At 40.6% G+C, this 20,755-nt stretch overlaps 3 protein-coding genes across 3 annotated transcripts; all 3 read right to left on the bottom strand.

Moving 5' to 3' along the window:
- Positions 1-513: 513 nt before the first annotated feature.
- On the bottom strand, positions 514-4,708 carry LOC137784501 (sodium-dependent neutral amino acid transporter B(0)AT3-like). The gene is made up of 12 exons (XM_068575226.1): positions 4,567-4,708; positions 3,628-3,768; positions 3,383-3,520; positions 2,753-2,934; positions 2,546-2,656; positions 2,347-2,459; positions 2,129-2,257; positions 1,880-2,036; positions 1,481-1,685; positions 1,227-1,386; positions 959-1,121; positions 514-708 (listed from the first exon to the last, which is right to left on the bottom strand). The coding sequence occupies exons 1-12, from the start codon at positions 4,706-4,708 to the stop codon at positions 514-516; spliced, it is 1,836 nt and encodes a 611-aa protein (XP_068431327.1).
- Positions 4,709-6,837: 2,129 nt separating this feature from the next.
- LOC137784545 (sodium-dependent neutral amino acid transporter B(0)AT1-like) lies at positions 6,838-10,165 on the bottom strand. The gene is made up of 12 exons (XM_068575308.1): positions 9,967-10,165; positions 9,439-9,579; positions 9,229-9,366; positions 8,952-9,133; positions 8,754-8,864; positions 8,556-8,668; positions 8,335-8,463; positions 8,024-8,180; positions 7,739-7,943; positions 7,491-7,650; positions 7,131-7,293; positions 6,838-6,978 (listed from the first exon to the last, which is right to left on the bottom strand). Exons 1-12 carry the CDS (start codon positions 10,163-10,165, stop codon positions 6,838-6,840), a joined length of 1,839 nt encoding a protein of 612 aa, XP_068431409.1.
- Positions 10,166-11,887: 1,722 nt separating this feature from the next.
- Positions 11,888-18,895, bottom strand: LOC137785031 (sodium-dependent neutral amino acid transporter B(0)AT1-like). The gene is made up of 12 exons (XM_068576049.1): positions 18,697-18,895; positions 15,875-16,015; positions 15,658-15,795; positions 15,381-15,562; positions 15,182-15,292; positions 14,992-15,104; positions 14,714-14,842; positions 13,119-13,275; positions 12,825-13,029; positions 12,540-12,699; positions 12,173-12,335; positions 11,888-12,046 (listed from the first exon to the last, which is right to left on the bottom strand). Exons 1-12 carry the CDS (start codon positions 18,893-18,895, stop codon positions 11,888-11,890), a joined length of 1,857 nt encoding a protein of 618 aa, XP_068432150.1.
- Between the last annotated feature and the right edge of the window lie 1,860 nt (positions 18,896-20,755).

Raw genomic sequence — 20,755 nt, 5'->3', positions numbered from 1 at the left:
TATATTCATATAAATCTTGTTTTTATTCATATTTGGACCTCTTCCTCAGGTTTACAATCAGTGGTTTGGATTTATCTGATCTTCAGTGTGCCAAAAATAGACAGTGTTAGGAAGTTCTTGATCGCGAAACAGTGATAAACCTCAGTCATAAACACACAATAAAACAAAACAACGACCACATGATCAATAAAGATGGACCATTAAAAAACATCCAAATACTATCCTCGACCGCGCCTCATCCAACAGCCATTTGTCTCTCTGGACTTTGATTTACACAAAGAGGACACAACGTCACTTGGAAGATAATTTGTATGTAAACAAGCCCACATGAATATTGTCAGCCAAGTCAAATGATGAGTTTCATGTATTTCATTTGTCTTTTACATTGCTCTCACAAGTCAAAGTCTCTTTATGAATAGCAGGCAGCTGAAGATAGTAATTTTCGCAGGGTGCTTTTGGGTGCAGTAACATTGTTGCCTGCAACATTTCTTAAGCTCTGTGATTCTTCTGCTCCTATGTTTCAGCCTGAAAGCCGTCATTGACGTAGGGGTTAAGGTCGAGGTGAGAGGAGGATTTCTTGAACCTCGAGCAGATCAGTTTGTAGAGCGCCACCACAGGGATGGAAATCACAGGTAGCACACAGAGGAGGATGATTATGGCAAACACCCAGTCAGGATACGGCTTAACTTCCGTTTGAGGGAATAGTACCTGGAGAAAAAGACAAAAGTATAACATATAATGTATAGATTATTGTAAGATTATTTGGAATTTCTGTACAATTCCCTTATTCTCTCTCTTAAAAAAACGTCATCTATATCTGTGCACTACACCTGAAAACTACACCTAGCAAGTCATTAGTTTAGCTTAGCTTAAAGTAACTTTCCTCAACTAAAAGTCTTCATTGTTTTCTAATGGAATACATTCATAAAATAAATGAAAGATTGGACTCAGGACTTACATAGGCCGGGTTCCATGCGGGATAAGAAGGGTGTGTCTGTGCCTGGATGGCCACGTAGGCCACCAACACCACCAGCAGCATTAAAGGACTGATCACCATCCAGCATGCCTTCCAAAAAATGTTGGGCCTCTTCCCAGTCATGAACAAGATGTCATCACTGAAACTGTCCGAGGGAACCAGAGAACAAGTTTAACGCACTTGGAACTCAATCGTCAAAAGGCTGTAGAGTAACACTGCAGGGCATCAGCGGAGAGGAGAAAAGGATTACGTTTTCATTCCACGGCCATAAGCGACCGCCGTAATCTCAAAGAAGGCAATGATGAGCAGCGGTACAGAGCCCACGTAGCTGTTGAAGACCTCCACCCAGTAGTTCCCCGAACCCAGGGTGAAGATGAGAGCCGTTAGGAAGGATACCAAGCAGATGACCGCTAAGGAAGTGAGAACAAAAGTTGTTCAGAGTGGGAACGGGCAAAATGTGTATCCCATTGACTTGAGAACAGCTTAAGTTGAATTGCAAAGTACCGGTTACGAGTTCATGAGGCATCCACTTGGGCAATAGTTTGAGGTCCTTGATGGGCGTGAGGACACCCTCTATGTTGCCGAACATGGAGGACAGACCCAAGCTGAACAGCATGATGAAGAACAGTATGGCCCATATCTGGGAGCCCGGCATCGCTACCACTGCTTCGGTGAACACGATAAACGCCAGGCCGGTACCTGAGGCGCTCTGTGGGAGAAAGACCAAAGAGAGGCAACAAGGTAACGAGGGAGCATTGACTGACTCTACATATTTGACCGGTACATGGTGTGCTGCATTCTAGGGGAAGGAAAGGGAGGCGAGAGCATAAAAAACTACTGGGATTTAAGGCGAGAGGGAAATGAAAATGAAACTCAGGCAGCAATAATTCAAAGTTACAATACCTGGTCAAGGAATGTTTGCAGGTCACAGTGCCTCAGGTCCACGGTGGCCAGCTCCCCTGAAGATGTGCGATTCAGATACTCCACCCATCGATCATAGTTGTCTATCGTTATGTTCTGGTCCGATATCTCAAAGTGGTTGGTCAGAGCCAAGATGTTTCTATGGATGGAGAACAAAAAAACATCTCCGCATGAGTCTCAGCAAGCCAAAACAATTTATTAGAAAAGCATAGAATATGTGTGCGTACGTACTCGCTCCTGCAGGAGTTGAAGGCGTTGTTAGCTTTAAACCCCAGAATGGAGAAGATGGGAATGGAGGCGTAAATAGATGTGGCACTGTTTATTACTCCTACGAGAACAGCATCCCTCTCACAGTTGTTTCTAATTGACACGGAGCAGAAAAAAAAAACCAGTCACACGCAGTTCATCCAAATGCTTTAGCGAGGGAGTCGAGGAGCTCGAGTCCTTACTTCTCCGCGTTATAGCTGGAGAAAGCTATGAGACCTCCGAAGCCCACAGAGAGAGAGAAGAAGATCTGGGTGGCAGCATCCAGCCACACCTGAGGGTTCTTCAGTATCTCCCACTGCAGCGTGCGTGGACACAGAACATCAGGTCATCGTTACCGGCGTACAATCCAGCATACAATGGCAGCAGAGCGGTCAAACTCACATCAGGGGTGAAGAGGTACACTAGTCCGTCAGTTGCTCCGGGCAGAGTGAGGGCACGGATCAGGAAAATAGTCAGCACCAGGTAAGGGAATGTGGCAGTCACATACACAGCCTGAAGCAAGCAATATAACCCGTGTTAGCGCTTTCTTTTTTACGTCTTACTGTAAATGTCAGCAGTGAAATAGGACTTTAAACCAGGCAAACGGACCTTTCCGATGGAAGAAATGCCTTTGATGAAGCAGATGTAGACCACAGACCAAGCGCTGGCCAGACAAACCACCAGCCACCACTTCACAGAGCCGTTGATCTCGATGTCAGACGTGATGTCCAGGGTCTCACGGTACCAGAAGTAGTTTGATGGAGTGCTCTTCACACACTCCACGTTATAGCCTGTATGGATGCATACACAACTAAAAGTGACGAGAAAAAGAACAATGACAGCCTCTGTGCAATTCTACAAGGGCTTCATCACAGTTTATTTCGGTGGAAACATGCATTAACGTTTGTTAATGAGTTCAGTATTAAAATGCATTTTAGTTTTACACAACAGAAGTGTTTCGAGTTTAATTGAAAATGTGGGAAAAATGGATTTAAAAAAATGCATCGCCATGATTTTTTTTTATATAGCAATATGATTGTTGAAAACGAATGAGAACACGTTTTGTGCTGTTTACCGGTCACGCATTTCACTATCTGTCACCGAGCAAAGGCAAGCTCTTTTTTTAATTTTATATTGTGCTGCAGGATCCCTTTGTGCCATAAAACAATAAACATACCCAAATTGTCTTGAATGCCACGTAGAGCCTGATAGTTAGGAGTCATCTTGCAGTTTTGTTACCTGTGAGGTTATCATTGAGCGGACACTGGCTCCACGGCAGGGGGTTTTGGAAGGAGTGAAAGAAATACCAGAGCACCCAGGCAAGGATCATGTTGTAGAACAGGCCCACCAGGAGGGACGCCAACATGGAGGCAATTCCTACACACATTTTCCATAACACAAAATAAACATTCCACCCACGAGATGATGAAGTTCTGACAAATATTACTGCTGATAAATGTTACTACTAACTGTAAGGCACCCACCGAGTCCGCCCAGTAGCGGTGAGATGGAGTTCCAGACACCGATGCTGCCCATGCGGAGCCTCTGTCCGATAGCCAGCTCCAGGTACAGCAGGGGGATGCCCTCAAACACCAGCGCTATCAGGTACGGGATGAGGAATGCACCTGCAGACACAATTAATCATCTCACAGTGAGACGTCAGCCAGACTAAACTACTTACTTTTCCAAATGGCCAATTACGGGAGTGGAGTTAGGTTAATGAAAATGTAAAAAAAAAAAATATATATATATATATATATATATATATATATATATATATATATATATATATATATATATATATATATATATATATATATATCATATTAAACCACTGCTTCAAATTACACAGATGCATGGCTAAAAAATAAAAAGGTGTCGTCAAGCTGAGGTCAAATAGCCTGTCAGCTGACTGCTTCATTGCCTGTGGAAATCAGGAATCCAAGAATCAATACGTGGAGTTTATAGACTCTGTGTACATTCACCAGACTGGCTGTTTACTCAACCTCACCGTGAACTACCGAATCCTGTGGTTCAGGCTTTGGGATTCTGTGGGTTTGGAGTAAAACCCACAGAATCTGCTCACTGGGGACTATGAGGAAATAAAGGAATTGCTGCATTTAAGCAGAAATCATTCCCGATGTTCACCATAATCAATAAAACACCGATAAGAGAACTGGCCTAGTCCATTTGTTCATGGACAAATGATCTAAAATGTTGTGGAAATTCAATTCAGTATCTCATGATTGGATAATATAGTCTGAAATATATTTAAATCGAAAAAACCTTCGTGATAACGCTTATACTTCTCAAACAACAAACGCATACATCTCCAACAGCAAACTTAATTAAAATATGATGTGACATAAGATTGGGGAAGAATAATGCCGCTCACAAGTTAGCGTCATATGATAGCATCTCACCTCCTCCATAGATCTGGCACAGGTAGGGAAAACGCCAGACGTTTCCAAGACCCACTGCAAAGCCAATACATGTTAACAAGTACTGGAACTTGTTGTCCCATTTGGGTCTTTCCTCCACTCCAGAGTCTTTTGTTTTGTCCATTCTCAGCTGGAAAAGAAAGAGCTAATCACAAATGCCCAGTTACGATGCAACACTCCTCCTCATACACTTCAATCAGGTATTATATATTTCTTTATTTACTGCACGAATCTCCAACTGTGTTCAGCTCAGTGAATGTCAAAGTGATGTCCAGAGCTCCGCTCTCGTCCTTTGTCTTCCTCTCTTCTGTGGGCTGTCTTTGTCCAATCAGTTGCAGCTTAGAGTCAGCGTTACAGATTTATTGTTTTTTATGGGGAAATCAAGCCACCAGGAAGAGAGTGAACACATCAGGCATGATGATTTAGTGGTTAAACCTCCCTGTTCTTTTTTCATGTGCTTTTAATGGGAGTGTTCTAAGCCTCCAACAATGGATAACTTGGTGATGCTGTTTCAATGTTTACACTTCCCTAAAGAGGTCAATAATGGAGACACCATGACTGTTTCACCATGATATTTTTTTATTCATTTTAATTGAAACTTTTCTTCAAAAGTGGGCATTTTGTGCATTGAACTGGGAAGTGTTTTAGAGCGAGTGGAAAGACCTACAGGGACCAAACTGAGGTAAAACAAGTGGGTTACTTGATTGGTGCCACTTTGATTATTCCATTAATAGGGTATCAATAATTTGAAACAATTAGCATGTGAAAAATAGGGTGTTTAGAGTGGCAGCATCATTTTCAGCTACCCAACAAATGCATATACAGTATAATTCACTGCATGTCGGTAGTGATACCAGATCACTACAAACTGAACTTGATCATTTCAAGCACAATCATTTCTGCCACCTACTGGTGTTAACCTCACTCGGCACCTGTTCTTCTTAGTTTTTTTCAGTGCTGCTGTCGTCTAAGTTTCTGAAAAGGTTTTGCATCTGTTTTCAATCTTTCGAATGGGGTGTTGAAGTTAAATGGAGCCTCTAGGCTCCATTTAACTTCACACGAACGTTAAGAGGTTAAAGCTTACAGTATAGGTTTGAGGGGCTTCATGATCTCTGTGGCTTCGAGGCTGTAGGCCACCAAAACCCTCCTGATATTCTGTTCAGGCCCTCTCTATTTCGCCAGGTGAAGTGGTAGCAAAGTTTGCAGAACAGTTTAATTTCGTTCTTTGGGTCCTTGAGGTGTTTGGGGTTCTGAAGACTTATTATTTCTTTACCTCCTTTTGCAGCAACAAGTGGATATGCTATACCATCTCGTTCTCAAAAGCGTATAGTTTTTCTGGTGCTGAGGATTCCATCCACACACCTGGGCTAGAGCTAGCCGGTGATAGCTTAGCATACAAATTAAATAAGGGGAAACAGCAGGCAGGTTTCTTTACAACATCTAAATTTCACTTATTAGCATGTTATATGTATTGTTTAATCCATACATATAGGGTACCTTGCCCGCTCCATTTCTTGTGCTTCGTTTAAACTGGTTCACCTGGCTTCTACCTTTGGGTCCTGTCAGTGTGAGGTCCCCCTCTTGTGGCTAGTTAGCTGCTTTACATCTTTTATCTAAACGTCAAGAAACTGACGACAAAGCGCGAGTGCAGACTAACACGTTGTGTCACCTCATGTCTATAATTAATCATATTATTGAATGTATTTTTATTCAATTGTAAAACATGTAGTTGAAACACAAGATACATTTACTTTGGACTCCATAGGCGCATATATGGGTAAGTACCTCTTGTTTATCATGTTCAAGTCGTCATATGAACCCCAAATAAGTTCTAATACTTTTGTTTTTTCATATAATCTTTTTCATTTTAAAAAAAAAAAGTATATTTAAATTTTTTATTATTATTTTTTATGAAATACATCTGCCCTTGAGGGAAGCCTCTGCCTTCAAAATAGTCTTCCATGAAAAAAAAGATGAAACTGCGGCCATTTCGTGACTTGACAGGTACTAATATGGGGTTTATAAGGACATGGACACTTTGTTAGATTCCCACAGGCCTTACAGTTAAATGTATCCATATATTCTCACAAGGGTTACAGTATTGTAGCACTTTAAATAAAGTTAAAAACGTTGTGGTTGCAGAGATAATTAAGTTCATGTTTTAAAAAAAGAGACTTGTTTTCTCAAAAACCAGGCTCTGGGGGCCATGGGGGAGAAACTGCTAAGAGACATGACACATTCTTTCAATGTATTTTATTTCTTCTTGCAGTAAAAAAAGATCAATCTACATAATGCATACACAGGCACTGCCAGACTAGGGATTCCAGCCAAAAGAAAGACAACCGCATTGATCCATGAAGGGTATGGCACTGTTGCCAGAGATGGAAACTCCTCCTGTAAACCGCAAAAAAGTATAATTTGTTACGACGATATGTTTTACTATCAGCAACTTTTACCATAAACATTTTTGCATTATTAAACAGAGAGGCAACCAAAGGGACGATGTTGTTGCTGAGGTCAGAACTGATACCCCAAAATATACTTACAGAGTTTGGATCCCAGACTTGGTAGGTGAGCTTTTCTTGGGTTTGTGTCACCAGGTAGAAAACTAAAATAACCAGAACGATGAGAGGACTAATGAACCTCCATGTAACCTGCCAGAAGATGTTGGGCTTATAACCGACCATAAAGACCAAGTCCTCATTGAACCTGCCACACAAGAAAGTTTTGATTAGCTTTGAAAAGTTTTAACATGTAAAGTAGGAGACATCCTTGTTCCACAGGGTTTAAATACTTCAGCCATCTCCATAAAGATTTGAGCAATAACAGATGCAAATATCAAGAAGAAAGATAACAAATACACAAATATACAATATATTGCTATAATAGTCTGAGTAAGAACTAACCTGTCAATACCGTAGATGTACACAACAGCTATCATCTCAAATAATCCAATGGTCAGAAGTGGAACTGATCCAGCAAAATTGTCAAAGAGAGTAACCCAATAAATCCCTGAATGCTGTGCAAACAGGAGACAGATGACGAAGGCGACGGCGCATGTTACTCCTGTAACACAAATGCAGGAATCAGACAATCAATACATCCAAGGTCGCAAAGCCAACGTGGACATTGATTAAACGACAAAACACAATACCAGTCAGTGCTTCCTGGGGCCATTTTTTAGGTAACAAGTTCAGATCTTTCAGTGGGACCACCACTCCCTCAATGTTGCCAAAAAGGGTTGAGATGCCCAAGCAGAGAAGCATGACGAAGAAGAGAACAGACCAGACGGGAGAACCAGGCATCTTGGTGATTGCCTCTGTGAACACTATGAAGGCCAGACCTGTTCCTTCCACTCCCTGAACACACACAAGTTAGTAACAAAGCAAATACAAGATTTTTTTTTAAATTACTTTGGGAATCCAATAAATATAGTCACCTCACTGAGAAGTGTCTGCATGTCACATGTTTTGATGTCCAATCCAAGAACAGTATCAGGATAGGAGCTGTTGAGATGATTAAGAGCTGCCTCGTAGTTGCTTGACGTGATGCCATCTTCAGGAAGCTCAAACGTATTTAATAATGTCAGGATGTTACTAGGGAGAACATATGTCACAGATTTTTTCTTATTACAACACTCGCATACATACATTGAAAGTCACTTAAGTGACACCTTCCTAGTGCTACCTTATTCCATGCAAAAATGCATTAAATGTAACTAATGGAGCCTCAGTAGAACTGACTACTCACTCACTGATACAGCTGTCATATTTCTCTGTGGCTCTGAAGCCAATGATGGAGTAGGTGACAGTGGCAGCATAGATTGAGGTGCAGCCAGTTATGACTGTCAGGATCACAGCATCTTGCACGCAGTTGTTGCTTGGAAAACAGAGGAAAAAGCAAAAGATTCAAGACAAAGCATGTTTGAGAACAGCTACTATAGTGACAGGCCTTCTATAAAGGTCTCTTACTGAACAGGGTTGTAGCTTGAGAAGGAGATGAGGCCTCCCCAAGCTAAGCTGAAGGCATAAAAGACCTGGGCGCCTGCATCCAACCAAGTTTTTGGGTTGATCAACTCATTGACCTGCAAGAGTGAGGCGTACATTGTGAAGTGGCTCTGTTAGTTATATCTTTGGCTTTTTCTTTTCTGATAACGATTTGAAATATACGTCTGGTGTGAAAAGGAACTCTATTCCACTCAGCGAGCCTTTAAGTGTGAGTCCTCGAATCAGGAAGATGGCCAACACTATATATGGAAGGATGGCTGTGACGTACACCGCCTGAGGTTTTGACAGGAAAAATAAATTAAATTATTTGAACAATAGTGATTCAAGAAAGCCTGTCGTTTTTGTCAAGGTTTGGCAAACCTTCCCTGAAGTTCCAATCCCTCGTATGTAGCAGACACACATGACTGTCCAGGCTGCTAGTAGGCAAAGTACTATGGGCCAGTGGATTCCTCCAGAGTCGGCTATCGAGGTCGAACTATTCAACGTCACTCTGTAAAAATAGTAATCCACAGTGGAGCTCCTTTGACACTCTGGAATAAACCCTGAAGGGACAAGAAACAGTCATCTGTAAGTATACAAGTCTACACCTGCATACTTTTAAAGTTTGAGTGCTTAATAAGCAACTGTGTTAACATACCTGTCATATTGTCATTGAGAGGACACTGGGTCCAAGGCAGTGGGTCTTGAAAGGAATTGAAGAGATACCAGAGAATCCATGCTATTAAGGTGTTGTAGTAAAGTCCAACCAATAAGGAAACCAGCATGGATGCTATACCTGATCAATAAAATATGTATTATTATATTGCCTCTGCTTCGGCCGATTTGTTCCAGAGTCTATTTTACTTGCCGACTCCAGTCAGATAAGGGTTGATGGCTCTCCACACTCCAACGCTGCCTTTCCTGAGACGCTGGCCGATGGCAAACTCCAACACCAGGAGAGGCATTCCTTCTAGCACCAGCAGAATCAGGTAGGGAATCAAAAATGCTCCTGAAAAAGTATAATTACAAGCAAAATTACAAATATAATTTCCAAGAAAAGGGTGTGTGGCTTTTCCCTGTAAAAACAGTTACTATTTCCGCCTTCCACAATTGCAGTGACCACTAGTTCTGCTTTAATCTTGTTGTTACTTGAACAACATTTGTCCTAAACTTTGCACTGATCTGTACATTTTGTTACAGCAAATATAAATGTCTGATCAGATTGCTGAACTGAGCAAAATAGTACTTTTGCAGAGGTACAATAAGTCCTTCAATGAAAATCATATTTTATAGGTATACAAATACCCAAAAGGTACAGGCTATTTATTAATACCTTAACCACACTATAATTTGTTAATTAATTATTCAAGAATTGACTGTCCATAATTTATCTTACCTCCTCCATGAGTCTGACACAAGTAAGGGAAGCGCCACACGTTTCCGATCCCAATGCAGAAGCCCACACAGGTTAGCATGTACTGGGCTTTGTTGTCCCACTTGGGCCTGTCCCCTGCCTCCTCCTTCTCCATCCTGTCCAGATCCTCATGAGAAGGGATCCTATCATCCAGTCCTGGGTTAGGAAGTACCAGCCTCATGGTCACCCTACTGAAGCTGAGAAGTTACACTGTCGTTCTTGAAAGCCAAAGTGAGCTCTCAGTGTCACCCTGCAATTCTGAAATACGTTTATGATCGTTTGCTTATCAGGTGTAAACCACGGATAAGTAATTGCACACTCTGCATTTCTGTTTTCACACTATCTATTAGTCAATCAGTTTTATAAAACATTACATAAATATTGCCACACGTTAAGTAGCAAGATAGATAACCCTGTCCTTTTACAACAAGAGCCTGGATTTGAATCCAGACCAGTCTTACCATGTTCATATTGTTGTGTGCCCTGAGGCTGATAATAAAGCAGATAGTCATTGCGGACTGAGGTACATGCATTGCTAATGACAATGAACAGAGTCCTGCTCACAGTTGTTGGTTCAACAACATATTTTAAAGATTATGTGACAACCGTTGAACAGAGTTTTCCGAATTGCCTCTAACTGCATAGCTGGCAGTTGCTTATTTAATAGATTTGCACCTGGAGAAAATGATATGAACACCTGTGAACCTGCCTTCAACCAAGTCACAGGGTTTATGAAACCAAGGCTGTATTAAGGCCCAACCTTAAATGAGGTATTTGTGTTGAAGGCTAGTTTTAGAACTCACCTAAATTGTGTGTATTAATGTGGTGTATTTGGCTGCACGGTGGAGTAGTGGCTAGCACTATCGCCTCACAGCAAGAGGGGCTAGGGTTTCATTTCACAATATTGGGAGATCTTCTGTGGGGAACTTGTCAATGTGCCAGTGGCAGCGTGGGTTCCCTCTGGCTTCCTCCCACAGTTCAAAGACATGCAGCTTAAAAAAAATTGGAGACTCTAAAATTGTGTCTGAATGTGAGTGTGTATGGTTGTCTGTCACAGTATATTTGCTCTGCAATATACTGGCAAATCATGAGACTGAGAAATTCTTTAAGAGTAAAAAAAAATTAAAAATGTTTATGACTCAGTATTTATAAACTCCCTAAAATGTGGTTATCTAAAAGTATCTTTTGAATTGTCATATGTAATTATTTTTCCCAATGCCCAACATTATAGCTGTGTCCTTTTAAACAATGGTTTTAGGCTAGGATATGTAGTCCCTTTGCAATACACAATTGTTAACCCATTGTTCCCTAACTTATTTTTTTCTCCCTTATCAATAACACAAATGTAACTATAATGGATTTTCAAGATACTTTTTGCTAGGTAGTGTGGTATTTAGTACGTCATGTATTTAAACTACACACTATAGACGTCATACCATTGCAGCTATTGTTATATTTACTAAATAATATTAATCTACAATTGACTTTGATTTAATTATATATAACTGAGTGCATGAATCAGGGATTTATTATTATAGTAGTCAGTTAATATCTGAACAGTTGCAATATTTTAAACACTGCTGTGTGGGGTCTCCCTCTCTTGGAAAATGTGCATTGAATGAGCGTTAGTGCGTTGAGCTCTCAGGTTCAAGAGTATAAAACCTTAATTGAAAAGTAAACTGCCTTGTCTTTAAATCTGGAGAGGTTCAATACAGCAAGATATCATATTATCAGGCCATGAGTCTGTTTAAGTAGAATGTTACAGCAGCAATACAATTGCACACAACACAAAACATGATCAGAATTACACATATTTTACCTAAGTACATCAATACAACATCAGTATTATACTTCAAGACTCATGCATTTTGTTGTATTCTGAAACGTACACTTATTGAACAGTTTAGGACTCTTTTGACACTATGGTGTTCTTGCAGCAATTAACAAACAGCCTACATAATGCATACACAGGCACTGCTAGACTGGGGACACCCGCCAGGAGAAAAATGATCACGTTGATCCATGAGGGGTACGGTACTGATGCCAGAGACGGGAATTCCTCCTAAAGAGCAGAAAACAGTATAAGAAGTGCATTTTGTATACAATGGCTGTCCAACAACTGCTGAAGTATGGTTATAGACTGACAAGTTGTTTATTATATGATGTATCACAGCGCTTGTGTGCTTACAGAGTTTGGATCCCAGACTAAGTAGGTGAGCTCTTCTTGGACTTGTGTCACCAGGTAGAAAACTAAAATAACCAGAAGAAGGAGAGGACTAATGAACCTCAATGTAACCTGCCAAAAGATGGAGGGCTTATGTCCCACCATGAACTTCACATCATCATTGAACCTGCAACACAAGAGGGTTTTGATTAGCTTTGACGAGTTTTGAAATGTGCATGAAGTGATCCATGTTACATTGGACTTAAATAGGTTGATCACACATGCTGCTCATGCTGTATTTGCAGCAAATATAAAGAAGAATGATAACAAAAGATGAAGAATGATAACAAAAACATAGATGCTTATTAAAATAGTCTGACGAAGAACTAACCTGTCAATACCGTAGATGTACACAACAGCTATTACCTCAAACAATCCAATGGTCAGAAGTGGAACTGATCCAGCAAATTTGTCAAAGAAAGTTACCCAATAAAGCCCTGAATGCTGTGTAAACAGGAGACAGATGACGAAGCCAACAGTGCATGTTACTCCTGAAACACACATACACAAAAACAAGGACAATTGTGTTAAAACATAAACCAGAGACAAACACCAAAGATGTGTATTAATTGGAAAAGGAAAGACATGACTGAGTTGATTATTAAAACCAAATTACCAGTGATTAACTCATGGGGCCATTTTTTAGGGAATACATTCAGATCTTTCAGTGGGACCACCACTCCCTCAATGTTGCCAAACAGGGATGAGAGTCCCAAGCAGAGAAGCATGACGAAGAAGAGAACAGACCAGACGGGAGAACCAGGCATCTTGATGATTGCCTCTGTGAACACTATGAAGGCCAGACCTGTTCCTTCCACTCCCTGAACACACACAAGTTAGTAACGAAGCAAATATGAGAAAAAAAGTTGTATAACTTGGTAATCCAATAGATATTCATCAATACAGTTACCTCACTGAGAAGTGTCTGCATGTCACATGTTTTGATGTCCAATCTAAGAACAGTATCAGGATAGGAGCTGTTGAGATGACCAAGAGCTGCCTCGTAGTTGCTTGACGTGATGCCATCTTCAGGAAGCTCAAACATATTTAATAATTTCAGGATGTTACTAGGGAGAACATATGTCACAGATTAGTAATTTAACATTACTGACGTGGTAGTAGTATATACTGTAGTATATACTATATAGTATACGTATATAGTATAAGTCAGCCAGTCATTTTTAGTATTTAGGTTTTGGAGCAATTTTAACATGTTCTGTGAAGCACAGAACGTAGTTGGGGCCGCGCAAGTTAGAGGGACGGCCGGCAGGTGATGGAAGTGGGCCGGCCCCAACCTTGTCGGCCCAGCAGGGATATCTCCTATGGCAGTGGTTCTCAACTGGTGGGTCGCGGTCCTTTGCTTGGGAAAAAAATAAATAAATACAATTAATATATATATATATATATATATATATATATATATATATATATATATATATATATATATATATATATATAATTCTGCGATTTTATTGTGAAAGGACTTTTATGCAGAGCAGTGTCATTTGTTTTCAGCGTGTTTCCGGTTGGGTCAAACCAGGGGAATACCAGGGTTTTGGGCCGGCCCACCTCCATCACCAGCCGGCTCTTCCTCTGACATCAGTGGTCCGACGACATTCTGCGCTTTACTGAACACATTGAATTGACTCTTAAACCTAAAGTTTGGAAACCACCGACTGACTGACTTTTATACTACTCCTCGCGATCTGTGTTCACACTCATGGTTTCAACACCCAACATGCAACACTACTGATTGCAATATGTATTCACACTCATGGTTTGGATGTTTCCTGCAGACTTTCAGAGCTTTTTGGCGATTTGAAGACATTCTGCCTTGATTTTAATCCAGAACTCCGGCAGACTTGAAACGTACATTTAAGTTTCATTTTTGGGGTAACGTTCTCACGTAGCATCTTCACATGTGTCAAGAGTAAGAGGCTCAGATGCATAGACGGATGTATCCGGTCAGTTTTCAAAATAAAACAAGACTTTTTTTTTTTTCATTCTTTCTGTGCGGCCAGATACCAAGGGGACGTTGAGTCACTCGCTCACAGATGAAGACGTTTTTGAGAGTTATTCAACAGCATGGCGACAAAGTGTAAATCCTTTAAAGGAGTATACTGATATTGTTTTTTATTTATTTGTGACTATTATGCACCTGGGCCGTAGAGTTAGTTTAGGTTCTGTTACTTATCTTATTGTTTTATTACGCACCTTCAACACCCCTACACACACACACACACACAATCACACACCCGGCATGCAACACTTCTGTCTCCATACTATCTCAGGTTCAAACTGCACCATCTTTTCATTAAATATATTGGAGATGTTGAGAATGTTCCTCAATTTGGGTCACGGCTTGTCAGTAAGGGTGATGGTGGGTCCTGGAGCCAGACCAGTTGAGAACCAATGCACTATGGCCAGTCCGCCCCTGATTCGGACCCGCCTAGTGAGGCGTCTAGAGTCCAAACAAGTTTAAATCCACATCATTGGAATACTTACTCATTCATACAGTTGTCATATTGCTCTGTAGCTCTAAAGCCAATGATGGAGTAGGTGACAATGGCAGCATAGATTGAGGTGAAGACAGTTATTACTGCCGTGATCAGAGCATCTCGTATGCAGTTGTTACTTGGAAAAAAACAAAAAAACAACAACAACAAAATAAAGATACAGGTTTAATTTAGGTCTGAGAATGGCTATGAACTCTTTTCAATAAAAGAAGCAAAGTGAGTTTGGACAGCAAGTTAAGAACCATAGGACCTTTCAATGTCTCTTACTGAACAGGGTTGTAGCTTGAGAAGGAGATGAGGCCACCCCACCCAATTCCAAAGGCATAGAAGACCTGAGCACCCGCATCCATCCAAGTTGTTGGTTTAGTCAACTCATTCAGCTGCAAGAGCAAGATATACATTGTGATGTTGGTTTGAGCAATGAGATATAACTTTTCTATCAAGCTTTTAAACATACGTCTGGTGTGAAAAGGAACTCTATTCCACTCAGGGAGCCTTTAAGCGTGAGTCCTCGAATCAGGAAGATGGCCAACACTATATGTGGAAGGACTCCTGTGACGTACACCGCCTGAGGTTTTGAGAGGAAAAAAAAGATTAAATTATTTGAACAATGGTGATTCAAGAAAGCCTATCGTTTTTGTCAAGGTTTGGCAAACCTTCCCTGAAGTTCCAATCCCTCGTATGTAGTAGACACACATGACTGACCAGGCTGCTAGCAGGCAAAGTACTATGGGCCAGTGGATTCCTCCAGAGTCGGCTATCGAGGCCGAACTATTCAAAGTCACTCTGTAAAAATAGTAATCCACAGTGGAGCTCCTTTGACACTCTGGAACAATTCCTGAAGGGGCAAGAAACAGTCATCTGCAAGTATACAAGTCTACATCTGCATACTTGTAAAGTTTGAGGGCTTAATAAGCAACTGTGTTAACATACCTGTCATATTGTCATTGAGAGGACACTGGGTCCAAGGCAGTGGGTCTTGAAAGGAATTGAAGAGATACCAGAGAACCCAGGCTATTAAGCTGTTGTAGTACAGTCCACATAATAAGGAAACCAGCATGGATGCTATACCTGATCAATAAAAGCACCATCTGATGTTATTCATTTGCTTTTGCTTCCGCCAATGTGTTCCAGAGTCTATTTTACTTGCCGACACCAGTCAGATAAGGGTTGATGGCTCTCCACACTCCAACGCTGCCTTTCCTGAGACGCTGGCCGATGGCAAACTCCATCAGCAGAAGAGGAATTCCTTCTAGCACCGCCAGAATCAGGTAGGGAATCAAAAATGCTCCTGAAAAAGTATAATCAGAAGCACATTTACAAATCTTTAGATAATGTTGCTTTTATTACAGTAACATCCTGTAGCGACCCTTGATCAGGAAAGCTACGAGACGTTGTCCTGCTTATTGTTTGGTTTATTCAAGGACAATCCACAGGCTACTGCAGGCCATAGCCTAAGCCAAAATACAATGGCGGGCCCTCATAGCCTGCTAAGCCTTCCCTGCTGGCCTAAACAGAATCACAAAGTCATAGCTATTTTATAATGTAATGTATTTTATTCGTTAAAAGTTATAGCTATTTTATAATTCAATTGTTTTTCAGAAATACACCTTATTAGTTTATGTTCTCATTACACAGCTTCCATGTACCTCTGTTCCTCAGCTTCAGGCCTCCGGTATGGCTTGCTTTGCAGCTGGTTAATGAATGTGCTTATACAATCACATCTCACCTGTTTCTCTATGGAAGAGGAGCTGGATTAAACTACATGGAACGGCCTTCTAGCATGTCTGGACGTATAATTCGTCACAGGGCCTGACGTGACCATTAACATGCGCTGTGATTGGTCAGTGTGCCAATGTGACTCAATGGCTGAAGGAGGATGAGAAATGGATTTGGCAGCAAATTTACTTACTTTTCTCATGAAGGGGATCCTAACTGGCATCCATGATGCACAATTCTTAACTGATACCAAAGAGAAGGAAACACTTTGTTTTAAGTGAACAGCATTGGGTGAGTGAAGTGTTTTTTCTGCTTTTTGTGTTGTTGTTTTTTTCACCGCTTGGCTCTCTGCCAGCACCCACTGCTGATGCCATTACCCTCACGGCGTAGCTAGCCTAGCCTATCTGCGCTGTGGAGGTAGTGGGAGAGCGCTCGCTGCTCGACCCCACCAAGCTGGATGGCTGGGTGAGAGGACAACAGGAAGTTTTCGTGAAGGGGATTTAGGAATATTTTATGTGAACCCCACAAAAAAAGAATAACAGTCACATAATGTCAGTGTAACTAACTTCAAAAATTATTAAAAGACAAATAGCGTGTCACGTGACAAAATGGCAATATTGCACATAAATCAGAGATGCTTCAGTTGGAGATTCGCCGAGACTAATATACTAAATAAATAGCAAAAAAATGTTCTTCTTCACTTAATCAAACTCAAACTTTGCATAGTGTGGTATTTTACTGTAGGACTTTAATACGTTTTGAAGCTTCTTTCGATACTTTCAGCAATTTGGAAGTTTTCTTTTTGGGAATATTTTTTTATTTTTCTGCGTTCTACAAAAACCAATAAACCAGTAACACATATACTGCTATATGTACACGTCTGAACTAATCTCAAAAGTGTTGTCTGTGCATTACCTCATTCTATGCACTTTATTTACCTTTACTCTTATTATTATCATTATTGATCGTTACTGCTTTATTTTTTATTTTATTTGCATCGCTACTTATTTACTGCACATTTACTGCATTTACTTTGTTTGTTTCTATCCAATTTTTATACTTTTACTTGTACAGTTAAATGTTCCTTGTTGTTGTTGTGTTTTATGATGCACCCTCCGCCAAGACAAATTCCTCGTTTGTAATAACTTACGTGGCAATAAAACGTTTCTGATTCTGATTCTGGGTATTTTACCATTCAAATTATTCAAATAGGCCTTGGTTGAGGAGATATTCGGAATTTAGTATAGCTACGCAAACCATATTTTATTTCTAACAAATGGACATCTGCTGCCATAGTCTGGCTAACTGTGCATTATATTATCTGCCAGTAATTGATATGACATTATGACATTGACATTAAGAAGATACATCAGAACTTCTAATACAGTGCAAGATTAGATGTTAAAACGTCTCCTGATAAGGTTATCATAAACATACAAGCTCCCAATCTCTTTCTTCCTATAGCTACTCGACTGGTAAGTTAACTTGCTGGCTATGCATTAGCCTAGACAGCAAGCTAGCGTCATTAGCATGTTAGCATTGATTGCTAGCTTGACATTATAACCATCACCATGTATATAATACAATAGGCTATGCAGCCAGACATAAATTATACATCAAGCTAGTTGACATCTGTCACACTCAGATACAAGATTTAACCTTGACAGACAATACGTTTATTATTCATGGACAAAGTATTTTGAGTATTTTAAATACAAAATGACTCCACTCTAAAGTATTTTGTTACAAATTACATTAGATTTTTTTAGCGACCCTATCAAATACAAATTACAAATTACTCAAAGTAACTGAAATACGTATTTCAAACACAAGTAACAGAAATACTGCCCATCTCTGCTTGTCATAGCCTAACTCTCAACAGACCAGCAACACCAACCATAACGTCCCACCTTCACAAGCACACCCATGTGTCCCACAGCTACGAAGTTCATGAGACATTCATTGACCTCCTAAACCCAGAAATTGCAATAACTAATCTTCGAATATAGAACAGCTTCTTCCTGTAAAAACAATAACATTCATGACATAGCAAGTTAACATTACATGTCACTCAGTCTGTTACAATACTTTTTCACCACAAATATGAAAAAGCTTTATTTGAAATAAAAATACTCAAAAGGAACAGGCTATTCATTAGTACCTCAACCACACTATGCTTTGTTGAATCATTATTAAAAGAATTGACTGTCCGTAATCACAAGATTTCCATTCCTTTTTTTGATCTGAGCTTACCTCCTCCATGACTTTGACACAAGTAAGGGAATCTCCACACAATGCCGAGCCCAATGCAGAAGCCCACACAGGTTAGCATGTACTGGGCTTTGTTGTCCCACTTGGGCCTGTCCCCTGCCTCCTCCTTCTCCATCCTGTCCAGATCCTCATGAGAAGGGATCCTATCATCCAGTCCTGGGTTAGGAAGTACCAGCCTCATGGTCACCCTACTAAAGCTGAGAAGTTACACTGTCGTTCTTGAAAGCCAAAGTGAGCTCTTAGTGTCACGCTGCAAGTCTGAGACACGTTTATGATCTTTTACTTTATCTGGTGCAATTCAAAGATAAGCAAGTATTTAGTCAACCAGTTTTATAAAACATTATAAAAAAATACTGCCACAGTTTAGTAGTAAGTTAGATAACATTATCCCCTCACAAGAAGAGCCTGGATTTGAATTAACAGTTAAAAGAAGCACTCCACCCGTTGCCCAGTTTGAAACTCTACCATGTTCATATTATTGTTTGGCCCTGAGGCTGCATGGTGGTGTAGTGGCTAGCACTGTCACCTCACAGCGAGACGGGTTCGATCCACGGTCCCGCACAGCCCTTCTGTGAGGAGTTTGCCCGTTCTTCCCATGAAAGTGTGGGTTCTCTCCAGGTTTCTCCCAGAGTCCACGCTACAACATTTAACTTAAGATAATTAGAGACTCGAAAATTGCCTGTGAACCTGAGGGGTGGATGGTAGTCTGTCCAAGGTGTACCCTGCTTTTGTCCAATGTCAGCTGGGATGTTGTTGAAACATGCTTCAGACTTTAGTCAAATCATACGTGTGAAGGGAAAATGTTTTATAATAATGTGTGGTATTAAGTATTGTGTTTAGGCTGTTTTATGCGTAAAGTGCAACAAAAGCAGCCACATTCCTTAAAGTCACTGGCTTGGACTAGTATGCATGAGGAGAGTGGGTGACGAGGAATCTGTAATTTGGGGGGTTGGAGGCGGGGTTGTACCTAAAACTGTTTGTTACGATATCAAAATGTGTCAGTTGTTCGGGAGTTGTTGCGTTAGACAGTGAGGGACGGGAGCTGTTGTCTAATGATACCGGGTGCAACTTGTTTTATTTGTAAACTGTTTTCTATAAATAAGCCTGATATGTGTTTGAGAGTGTAGAATTGTAATAGTTTATTATAGCTTACACTTGTAAATAAAAAAATGTCTCTGACTGTGTCTATTCCCGAACACTTTACGAAGTACACTGCAATACGGTGCACTAACATCTGTAGTGCACTCCGTCGGCAATAAGCACTGTATCAAATGAAACACTTACGTTAACCACTTGGCGGAAGTGACGGACACAAATCCAAAAGCCGCAAAACTAAGACTGACAAAATGAACGCACTACATGCTCTCTTTTTGTCCCTTGTTTACACCTTTCGCCACCCCATTCGGAGACTGCGACATCTTCACAACCGCGGCAGAAGCATACAAATATATAATAAAAAGCTGGCGAAAGGGCTCCTCCTATTTCGCTACGTAGCCAAGATGGCGCCCGTTTAGTGCGAGTAGTGTCTATCGTTTTACACTGCATTTTTTGACCGTTTGCAGTGCACCATGCGGGTATTTTAAGTGCAATAAATTCTGCTGGTTTTGTCAGTGTGGTGCCCTAAGCACGGAAAGTCAGTGTCCGGTAGTAGACACAGCCTATGTGTAAATTACAATACTTAAGAAGGATATAATAATAAATAATCAATTAAGCCTCATGACAATGTGCATTAGTAACATAGTAGAAAGACAGTTGTTTTTTTTTATAACTTAGAAGTATTTAAGGTATGCATGGTAAATGTTAAACAAGATGGATTGTACAGTATTATTCAAGATGGATGCCTGACCCCATAGAGCTGAATAACAATTCCTTTAAGTGAAACTACCTAGTTATTTACACAAGAGGGCGTAGTCAGGACATCAAACACCAGAGGGCCATCTCTAAAACCGACCTGAAGGCTGACTCCGCCTCTGTGAAACTACAATCCAATCGCACGTTGTTAAACTAAACGAGTGAGAGCCGAATACGTCCAATGTGCTGA

Source organism: Clinocottus analis, unplaced genomic scaffold (assembly GCF_023055335.1).
Source record: "Clinocottus analis isolate CAN_PGR_092001 unplaced genomic scaffold, fCliAna1.0.p SCAF_14, whole genome shotgun sequence".
NCBI classification, from domain to species: Eukaryota; Metazoa; Chordata; class Actinopteri; order Perciformes; family Cottidae; genus Clinocottus; species Clinocottus analis.
The sequence above is the reverse complement of the archived record's forward strand: the minus strand, read 5'-3'. Positions and strand labels throughout refer to the sequence as shown.